Source organism: Myotis lucifugus, unplaced genomic scaffold (genome assembly GCF_000147115.1).
Source record: "Myotis lucifugus unplaced genomic scaffold, Myoluc2.0 scaffold_1, whole genome shotgun sequence".
In the NCBI taxonomy this organism is placed as follows: domain Eukaryota; kingdom Metazoa; phylum Chordata; class Mammalia; order Chiroptera; family Vespertilionidae; genus Myotis; species Myotis lucifugus.
In genome coordinates this window covers 39061639-39072654 of record NW_005871049.1, presented here as the reverse complement: position 1 = coordinate 39072654, position 11016 = coordinate 39061639, and the positions used below count along the sequence as shown (strand labels likewise).

Below are 11016 nucleotides of genomic sequence, written 5' to 3'. Positions count from 1 at the left end.
CTCCCAGAAGGTCAGGGAGCAAGATAGGACCCCACTCGGACGGGACACCCTTCCATAGCAGAGCCACTCAGACATCCACACTCTCTCAGACTGGGACAGCGTAGAAACGCCTACCACCTACCATCTTTGGGATGTGGGTGGAAACCAAAGTCCCTAGAGAAAATCCATGCAAACTCCACCCAGACAGTGGCCCTGGCCTGAATGGACTTTTTTCTTCTCATCAACATGATAACGAAATGACATTGAATGAAATGATGTGATTCGAGGGCCTGTGTGACCATTTCTCCTTCCAAGGAAACAGAGCACGGCCAGAAGTCCTGCCCACTGGGAGGCTCACCGTGTCCTTCAGAGCTGTTGCAGAGCTGGGCTGCGGTGCTACGGCGGTGCACTGTGATGCCTGCATATGATGCAGACCTGGCCCTAGGAGTGTTCTTCTCTGCCTGCTGATTGTAGGGCACTTCCCATGACGCCCCAGAGAGAAGGCAGTGTCACAGGAGTGGGGACCATGGGCATTTGGGCCACTTCTTCATACAACTTCACCTGTGTACCTTGTCCATTTGACAAGGTGGAGTGCAGCTCTACATGCCCAACCTCATGGCCTGGTGGGTCAGATAACAAGCAGTCCACGACGGCCAGCTCAGATCGCATGGTAACTTGATGGCCCATGGCTAAGCATTCAGTCTCTACTCAGGCCCCGTAGCAGGCCAAGAACTGTTTCTCAAAAGGAGATTCGTTATCTGCAGGGCTTTGTACCCAAATCCTAAGGGCCTGCGCTGCAATTGACTTGTAGGGACCTGCCAGCGGCTCCAAAAAGCATCCCTTTCTGCTCCTGCCACTTCGAGCACCATTGGGCCTGCTGGATCCGATGGCCTGAGTGGCGAGCGGCTCGTATGGCAGTCTGGACCTGTTGCAGAGCCTTCTCTTGTTCTGGGTCCTGCTCAAAACGAGCAGCTTTTTGGGCCGCTCACTACACAGGATGGAGCAGCGCAACCAAATGAGGACTCTGTTGCCTCTGAAACCAGTAGGGGTGGCGCCTCCTCTTTGATTGCAGGAGAGTCCAGATACAACCATTTATCCTTCACCTTTGAAGAGATATCGGAACATGCCCCACCCACAGGACCCCTAGAAATTCCAACAACGTGGAAGGACCTAAAATTGGTCAGATTTGTTTCCCACCCGCTGACACATAAATGTCTTACACGTGGAGCTGAAACAAAGCGTGAGGTCCTATTCACTTGCTCACTAGGTGCAGTCAGCGTAATGTCATCAGTGTCATGGGCCGGGGTGGTATCTTGTGGAAGAGAAAGGTGACTGGGTTATGACATAGGCCGGAGAGCTGACATTCCTCTGAGGTAGGACCGTGAAGTCGGTAATGCTGGCCTTACCAGCAGAGAGCAAACTGCTTCGGGTGGGCCTTATGGACAGGGATGGACCAAGAAAAGCATTTGTTAAATCAGTATTTGCGTCCCAGGGGATGTGTTGATTTTCTCAAGCAATGAAGCCACATATGGAACAGCAGCAGCAATTAGAGTCGCCGCCTGGTCAAGTTTACAAGAACCCTCTGTCTTCTCAGAGACCTAGCACTCTCTGCCCAGGCCAGACAGGAAGGATGGATGGGGGTGTGGGGGCATCACTACCCCTGCGTCCCGTAGGCCCTGATGGCGGCACTCATCTCTGCAGTCCTTCCAGGAGCATGGTGTTACTTTGGTTCACTATTTTCCAGGTCGGGGCAGTTCTGGTGGCTTCCACTTGGCCTTTCCCACATAATATCCCTCACTCCCAGGCCAGGGACCAGTGTGGGGATGCTGCCAGCTGCTCAGTGCGTCTAGCATAATTACACATCCCAGAACTGGGGAGCAACCACGGGATGGATCTGGGGACTCCCTGGGCCCATGGTGAGATGGACTTGCTCACCTGACCTCCACAAGCCCCTTTTCTGACTGGTGGGCCACAGGGACCCTGGGTCCCCTGGAATCTGTCAGGTCAGAGCCAGCGGGCAGTGGCCCCCCCAAAGGCCTGATTATCTCCTTTTCCCCAGTGCAGTTACCCTGGCGAAAGGCTGTGGTTCCCTGGTGAAGGCTGGGAGAAAGATTAGCATATAAACATTTGGTAGTGCACGGGAGTCCCTCATTGGGGGACCCAGCCTCCCCTTCATTCAAGGGGCGCTGGGCTGTAAACTGGCTCAAGTCTGAGAACTGATTGAGGGGCCACAACTCTCTGTTTTTATGATTCAGATTAGACTTTATTCACTTGACCTAGAACTTTCTGTTTATACAGAATAAGTAAAGCTTTAGTAGGCTTCCTGCCTATCTCACTTCCAGGAACACCATGATCAGCAAGCTAACGCCATGATTCCGGCATGTAGGACTATTGTAATTGCTGCTTTGACTCTCTGTCCATTCAGTACCCACACCCACCTTGCTTCTGGTGGTGGATGTCTCCACCAGGCTGCTGCCACCCTGAGATGGGATCCAGTTACCCCCACTGCACTTAGATTTCTGAATTCAGTGACTGCAGGTCCCCCTGTGAGGTCTGGCCTACGGAGAAGAAAGATCACAGAGCTCCTCCTAGGATGCTGGGCTCCCCTCACAAACTATCTCTCACAGTGTAGTGAAAGGCCTGTCTTATGGACCTCCTCAGGGTGGGTGCCTAGGTCCCAAGTGAGAAATCCACTTCAACATGACAGTCCCCCTAAGTCTTTGAATCCCTTCCTCAACAAAGGCAGGCCCAGCATTTCTAACTCACTCTCTGTGGTCCTTGTTTCATCCAACCAACCACACAGACCGTTAGAGCCCTTTCTGACTCCCCAAGATGCAAGTTTAGATGCATCTCATCTTCCCTCTCTGTGTGTCTGTCAGAGTTCAAATTTCCCCTTTTTATAAAGTTACTAGAGGCCCAGTGCATGGATTCGTGCACTGGTGGGATCCCTCGGCCTGGCCTGCAGGGATTGGGCCGAAACCAGTCCAGTGCACAGATTTGTCCAGGGTGTGTCCAGCCCATCTTGCCCAGTCCTGATCAGCCGGACCCCAGCAGCAAGCTAACCTACCGGTCAGAGCATCTGCCCCTGGTGGTCAGTGTGCATCATAGCGACTGGTTGAATAGTCAAACGAATGGTCAGACACTTAGCATATTAGGCTTTTATTATATAGGATACATGTTTGGGGCCACATTCAAACATGATTATCTCCAAAGACCCTAGTTCCAAGTAAGGTCATATTCCCAGGTACTGGGGGTTAGTACTTCAGCACATGAATTGTGAGGGGAAACAAGTCAACCCTTAACAAATACCATTATTTTTTCATTCTAGTCCTTCACAGCAATATTGCCAACAATTTTTCCCCCTAGAAAATGGTTCCAAAGACTCCCAATCAGGATTCTTTTGTTGTTGTTGAAGTTAATCTACACCCGAGGATAGTTTTCCCATTGATTTTTAAAGAGAGTGGAAGGGAGAGGGAGAGACATCTTATGTGAGAGAGATATATCAGCTGGTTGCCTCCCGCACCTGCCCCAACCAGGACCGGGGGTTGAGGTACATGCCCTTGACCGGAATCGAACTCAGGACCCTTCAGTCCTCCGGCCGATGCTCTAACCACTGAGCAGACTGGCTAGGGCATAATCAGGATTCTTTTTCACAGGAATTTGTATGGCTACAACCAGATTCCCTGAACCCTTCCCAGGAAGTGTGTGTCTTTGTGGGAAGACTGTTCAACCTAAAAATCTAGCAGCTCTTAGCTCTAGAGAATAGACTATGTAACCAGGGAGATCTGGTAGTCCCAGAACATATAGTTGGCAGGTGGGCCCAATATCTGGGCCAGTCACCCAGGGAGCCCCAGGAGGAAGGAGGGAGGCCCCCCACTATCCCAGACAGCTCTGTTCTCTCCTCAGAGCTCAAACTTAGAACTAACCTCTCTAGTTCTCTGGTTCTCTTTATCTATTTAGTCTCGAACCTGTGTTGCCTTCATTTTGTAGCATTGAGCATTTCTATTGCTACTAGGGACCATTTTTTCTTTAATCTAGATTGGTGGTTTGGGGGCTCCTGGGAGAGTAGGTTTTGCTTGTCTTTGTCATATTTTTGCAACAAAGCCAGTTATTGAATATTTCCTTGGTAACTGAAATCTTCCCACAGTATTCCTCTAACTTATGTGTCCATGTGACCTCTGGATCACAATGTTCCATCGAGGCATTAGTAGATAATTCTTTTGGTTCATCTTCTAGTAGTTCGTATCTTTGTTGCATTCGACCTAAGAACACATGAGAGATGAAGCTTTTCCCGTGACAAAGCCCATGCACACATTTGGTTTCATTTTAGCCTCACTTCAACTTCGTACAGTGGACAAGGTGTTGGTGTCTTTATTTTACAGAAAGGTGGCCTGAGACTGGGAAAGGTTAGGGAATGAACTCCAAGGAGGGGCAGAGCCTTACCCAGCCACCCAGTGTGTTAATACCGGAGCTGGGCCACATCCCCCGAGTTCCAGGTCATTGTGCCCTCCGTGGCACCAGGCCAGTTCCCCAAGAGGCGCCTCTCTGTCTCTCTGTCCTCTCCCCTTGTAAGCTTGCTTGTTGCTTTGGCTGCGAGATGAACTTTGGGCCCCTCCTGCCCAGGCACCACCCCATCCCCCGGCGGGCAGTGTTGGGGCCCTGAAAGACTAGGTACTTCTGCTCATCCTCCCACCCCTTCCCTGTTCCCAGTGCGGACCACCTACTTGTCCCAGACATGCACTCAGTTGTGGCTCTGCCCTAATGGGCCAGGATGGCCTAATTACAGCCTCTGGCTTCCTGAGTAATTATGGGCCTCCCTGGGCTCCAGAGTCTCTGTCCCCGCTCCCAGCTCAGCTGCACAGCCCGGCCACTGCTGCTTTTCTTGCCTGAAATGTCCCCCACTGCTCAGAGCAGCACTCAGGCCTCTGTCCTTGGCCCTTTAGCTCTGTGATATCAGGATCTTACTCCCAGCTATGTCAGGGCGCCCTGTCCTGGAGAGCGCCTCGGTCAGCCTCCGTCCACATGCCTTCCCCCGTGCTAACCACTAACCTACGGTTGTTGACTTCCTCCCTGGCCAGCCCTGTTCTCTGACCGCATGATTCATGGCTGACCCGGGACCCACAGGCGGAGGCTTGGCTCACCTGAGGAAGACAGTCCTTCTGGTTACTGCACCCCTCTCTGTGGGAACCCTCCCACTCCTCCGGGCAGCACCCGGGCAGGAGGCCTGGCAGTGGGAGGACGGTGGGGTGGGAAGGACGGATAGGGAAAGGGCCAAGAGCCCCAGCCACCGTGTGATGAGGAACACAGGCAGCGGGGTGGGGAGGAAGGAGCATGGGTTTCAGAGCTTCTCAGGCCTGGGTTTGAATCCTGACTCCGCCCCTTACTAGTCAGGGCCAGGGAGGAGAGGACGCCCGTCGGAGATGGTGACAAGGGAAGGAATAGGGGAGACTGAGGGGAGACAGTGCAGGGGCTCCAGCTGGACCCGGGGGCCAGGCAGGGCAGGGCGTCCTTGTCGAGGTGCAATTTCTCAGGCTTTTCCTGAGTCGAGGCTAGAGATAGGGACTGGGGACCGTTTACCCAGGGGACAAGAGTGGAAGCCTCAGAGTGGCTGTAAGAAGAGAGTGAAGCACCAGGGAGCTGGGGGCAAGCCCTGGGAGCCGGTTCCTAGGGCAGCCCGAGCTTGAGCCCAGAGAAGCAGACGGAGGAGCGGGGATGCTCATGGAGCCATGGGGGCCCTGGGTGAGACTCTCAGTTTTATAGACAAGGACCCGAGCTCGAATGGGCAGGGACTTGCCCAGTGTCCCTCCATGGCCTTCTGACTCTTGTCCACCCGCTTGGCCTCTAGGGCTGCGCCTCCTCAGAATGGCTCTGCATTCCTAGCCTCAGCTGGCCCAGGGGCCAAGAGCAGAGTTGGGGTGAAGACGGGGCGGTGGCTTTGCCAGTTCCCAGCCCGCCCTGCCAGGCTCGGGGAGGCCGTCCGCTGCTCAGGCATCTCCCTGTGCCCGTGTTGTTCTGTGCTGTTCTGGCCGCCTTATTGGGTGGGGGTGGGGCTCGCTGTGGACCAGAGGGCACATCCTGCCTGGAGCTGCTCCCAGGCCAGGGCAATGCCACCCCCACCCTCAGCCAGCCTGGTGATGGAGTCCCAGCTTGTGCTTGTGCTGCCGGCAGGCCACGTGAGCGGAGCCCACGCTGTGTGAGGGAGGTGGCATGGCAGGCGGGGGCAGGGAGATTTTATTGGCCCTGGGAGGTCTGACTCTGTCTGGGTTCCAGTTTCCAGTTTAGATGGCAATAGAGGACGGAATTCAAGGACACTCTGTCCCACTTAGACACACTCCGGGACGGAGACAAGAGGGGCAGCAGGGGTGGAGAGCGAGGGGAGGGAGGGGTGGCAGCAGGTGGCATCAGCCAGCGAAGGAGCCCTGACACACCCTGGACCACAGCCCCTGGGAGGGCCCCCAGCGCCCCGCATCCAGGATCCCTTCTCTCTGAGAGGCCACCTGGGCTCCGGTTTCCACACAGGGACCCCTGGGGATATCACTCACCTCTCTGGGCTTTCGTTGCCTCCTCTGTGAAATGACAGGATTGGGCTGGCTCCTCCCCAGCTCAAAAGCTGCAGGATTCTCTTTGCCAAGCGAATGATGTCACAGCAGAGTTCTCAGACAGCCGACTGTGGGCACCGGACTTCATCTCTCAGGCCAGCCTGGGTTCTGCTCCCACCACTTCTAGGCCGAGGCGGCTGCAGAAAGCCAGGCCTTCACTGGGCCCTGGCCCTGGCGGCCTAACGCTGTCCTCCACGACTGCCCGCTGTCCTCAGGAGCCAGATGGTTCTCCTTCCTCTGTGCTCCCAGCGCTCTGAGTGCCTCGGGCAGTGACGGCTACTCACTGCTTTGTGTCCGCAGGGTCAGCGCAGCTCTGGGAGGTGGTGATTTGCAGGTCCACGCAGCCAGAGGTTGGTCAGGCCATCTGAGCCCTGGCCTGAGCTCTAGACCGGGCGCTTTGAGGAAGGGGCCATGTCTTCATCTTGTCAGCTCGCCCAGGCCCTAGGCCAGAGCTGGGTGGGAGCAGGTGTCCACAGCCATTTGGTGAATCACCTTCTTCAGGTGTGTACTGAGCTCTCCCTGCCGTGTGTCAGGCTCTGGGCCTGGGATGGAGGATGTGAGCCATGACCCTCATTATCTTCCAGGGGTTCCACAGTCTAGCAGGGTCCACCGGATAGTCTCCAAGGGATGCTTTCTCTTTCCACATGCCAAGTAAACGATTCAGAAGGCGGTAGCCCCGAGAGCTCAGAGGAGAGGCTGGTGTGGTCGGGGTATGCTTCCTGGAGGAGTTGCCCTTTTTCTGGGCTGTTGCTGTGCCCACGCACACTGGGAGGCATCTGTTTCTCATGCCTCATTTTCTTGGCCTTCTCCTCCATACTGCCTGACTTCATCGCTGGCCCCAGCTGCCAAACAGGTCATGAGCAAAGCCTGGAGTTGGGACTGGGGAGTGGGCTGTGGCGGGGCTGAGTCCAGCAAACAAAGACCATGAGGAGGTGTGGAAGGCCAGGCCAGCCGGAGCAGGACAGACAGTCTTGGACAGACTTGGCCTGTTCCCAGAGCTGTCCAGCTGTCAGTCCCCAACCTGAGTGCACGTGTAGAACTATGGACGAGGCCTGAAGTTAGAACAAGGAGTGGCCACCGTGCACCAGGCCTCATGCTGGACACTGAACACGTGTCCTCTCAGCATCTGTGAGTATTCTCATCCCTGCTTCACAGACGGTAGAGTCAGCTCAGGGAAGTCAAGTCACCCGCCTGAACTCCCAAAGTCTGCAGCTGGCAGACCTGGGCTTTGCATCTGTCGAACCCGCGGGCGTCACAGTGCCCAGTGCCCTGCACCTACTTCATGAGAACGCCTCGAGAGACCTGCCCCTCACGGACTGACCTCTCCCCTCTTCTCTCCAATCCTAGGCGCCCCCGGCCCTCCAGGACCAAGAGGACTCAAGGGAGATGTGGGTGTGAAAGGGCCTGTTGGTGGCAGAGGACCAAAAGGAGACGCTGGCAGCTTGGGGCCCCCGGGACCCCAGGGCCCTCAGGGGCAGCCCGGGGAAATTGGACCCATGGGAGAAAGGGGGCCGGTTGGCCTGCGGGGTTTCCCAGGCCTCAAAGGCTCGAAGGGCAGCTTTGGAACTGGAGGCCCAAGAGGACAGCCAGGCCCCAAAGGGGATGTGGGGCCCCCGGGGCCAGAGGGGCCCCCAGGATCTCCAGGGCCCTCAGGGCCTCAGGGAAAACCGGGGATTGCTGGGAAGACAGGTTCACCAGGCCAGCGGGGGCCTGTGGGACCTAAGGGTGAACCAGGGATCCAGGGTCCCCCTGGCCTTCCTGGGCCCCCAGGCCCACCAGGAAGCCAGATTCGCTACTGAGGAGGGTCCGCAGTCCCAGACACTGCCTCACAGAATGCTGGGAAGGGGGCTCAGGGCAGAGTGAGTCCCCAGAAAGCCTCACATGCAGAGAATTGTGCTCCTTTGATCCCGAAGGGGGTTGCCCCCAGGCCGGCCCCAGCACCTTTGGGCTCCCCAGTAGTGACTGTACCCTGGAAAGTAGCCCCTCATACACACACACACACACACACACACACACACACGTACACACGTACACGCACACACACGTGTACACATGCACACATGCATTTCCCTGCTGGCCAGGGGGGCCAACTGGGTTTCCCTGGCTGGACAAGAGGAGAGGGCAGAGAGACCACCTCCCTCTCCTGTGACTGAGCCAGCCAGGGAGGTGGCTACCTCGGGAGGAAGGTCTTGAATCTGCCTCTGAATTGGTGACCAACTCCAGTCTTCCCAGCACCTTCACACCCATCCCAGCCAGTACTTTCCCGGGGCTCCCGGTGGCTGAAAAGACCCAGGGAAACCCTTACAGGGGATTGTGGTTCAAACTGGAAGGACAGGGTGGATTTGGCAACTGCAGACCATCCCCATAACCATGGGAGCAGACCTGGGACCCGCCTGACTCGCCCAGGACAGAGGAACCCACCGTGGCTGTCATTCTCCGGCCCTGCGCACGGTGCCCCCAGGAGCTCAGCGATTTCCACATGTCAGAAAACTCCTTGCTTCATCCCGGCCTCCTCCGGTCAGGAGCATTCCAGAAGACATCTAAACAGCAGCTTCACCCGTGCAGGGACGCTCCGGGCACTGGAGCATTCCGTCAAAGTGGCGCCCGGCACGTGGAAGCTGGAGGAGGGGTGGTGAAGGCCTTGGTCACTGGGCTGCCTAGAGAGCTGGCCCCCTTGCTGTCCATTCCTGGGGGAGGCAGTCTGGTGGCTGGGGGAGGACTGACTCCCTCCGCCCCCATAACAGAGCCGCTCTCCCTTCTGCACCCTCCTGCCCACTGACCTCACCCCACCGTGACCCGGAATGGCCTCTGTATGAGCAGCACAACTGAACGAGGAGGGACAGGCCTGAACACCCACAAGGGGCTCATTTGGACGTCACCCCTCGCCCACCTCCAACTTCCTGCGCACCCTGGCAGCAAGGAGCTCGGGGAGTTCCCAGCAGGGAGCAGGCCGCCCACAGGCTCCACTCGCTGTGCAGCGGCCCGGCCTGTGTTCCAGCAGAGCCCGAGCATCCAGCCTGACTCAGAGACCAGCCCCTCCCCCTGCCCGTGGCCGTGATGCCACCTCCCTTCTCGGAATAGATGTGCAACTGGTTTGCACTCCTGCCCGTCCCCACTGCCATGTAATTCTCCCGTCTACATATGATATCATGCAACTTAGTATTACTGACTCAGTAAACACTTGGAGTGCGGGTGAATTTCCCGCCAAAATATAAGATGGCTCTGTCTTTTGGTTTTGTTCCATCCACCAAAAGGGTGGATTACAAACAAATATTTGGTAATACGCAGTTACAATCGGCCCGAGTTTACACGTTTCCCGCACTCCACCGCAAATCTATATGAACCGAGTTAAAGACGGCTCCCGCGGAGTACCGCAATTCACGCGAGCCGACTTAACTCGTTTCCCGCACTCCAAGTGTAAAGAGTGTTTCCAAGGGGGAGGTGTCTGCTATCTTTTCTGCCCGCCGGGGGCATGATGCCTTCAGGGGCTCCGCCTCACATGGCCCTTGAAGGGGAACCAGTGGACGAGGGGTCCCCTAGCTGTTCAGTCACACTGTGGAGTCTGGGTCTAACCCCCTGGCCCCTCACTCCAGAAACACTGCACTCCGCTGGGGGTTCACGGTGGTCCTGTTGGGACCAGGGACCAGGGTGTCTGAGGGAATTACCCATGAAGAGCGGGGACCCCGTGGGAGACAAGGTGAGCTTTATTAATTGGGCAGCAGGGGCCTAGAGCTCTGTGGGTAAAAGGAGACTGGAAAATAAGACAGGCCTGGACCTCTGAGTGATACCTCCTGCTTTCCTCTTTTGCCTCTAAGACAAGGAGCTAAAACAGAAGGAAGAGGCCAGGCCAGAGCTGCCCCAAAGGGTTTGGCTCTCCAGTGTCCACAGGAAAGAAAGGACAGCTGGGTCCCCTGTGAATCTGTTGGGGCTGCTACAACAGAATACCATAGACTGGGGAGCTTAGAAACAACAGATTTATTTCTCAGTTCTGGATGCGGGGAAGTCCAAGATCAAGACACCATGACTCAGCGTTGAGAGTCCGCTTCCTGGTTCATAGACAGCCATCTTTTCGCTGTGTCCTCACATAGCGAGAGGGTCGCGGGAGCTCATAAAGACACTAATCCCATTCGTAGGTACTTCACCCTAGTCACACCCCTAAGGCATCACCCTTCACATTGGGGGTTAGGTTTTCAACATGCAAATTCTGGGGGATACAAACATTCAGTCTATGGCCGCACAGTAACTTCGTAACTTCATAGCCTCGTGCAAGCCTTGTGCCCTGGCTTGCTTTTCTGGGGGGAGGAGGGGAGGTGGGAAGGGGTGTGCATTAACCAGGGTTCCCCAGAGAAGCAGAACCAATAGGAGATATAGTTCTATGGAGAGAGAAGGAGAAAGAAGCTGAGAAGTCCCATGATCTGCCATCTGCAAGCTGTAGACC

The 11016-nt window shown here is 56.0% G+C and overlaps 1 protein-coding gene and 1 long non-coding RNA gene across 2 annotated transcripts in view; one reads left to right on the top strand and one right to left on the bottom strand.

Moving 5' to 3' along the window:
- Positions 1-9750, top strand: part of SCARA3 (scavenger receptor class A member 3) — a 20026-nt gene extending 10276 nt beyond the window's left edge. The window contains exon 6 of the mRNA XM_006081946.3: positions 7926-9750. Coding sequence (XP_006082008.3) covers positions 7926-8377 — 452 coding nt within the window. The 3' untranslated portion in view covers positions 8378-9750. The remainder of the gene's footprint in view (positions 1-7925) is intronic.
- On the bottom strand, positions 3123-7934 carry LOC111826530. The gene is made up of 2 exons (XR_002829881.1): positions 6522-7934; positions 3123-4241 (listed from the first exon to the last, which is right to left on the bottom strand). It is a non-coding gene; the product is annotated as an uncharacterized LOC111826530 (long non-coding RNA).
- Positions 9751-11016: the final 1266 nt, after the last annotated feature.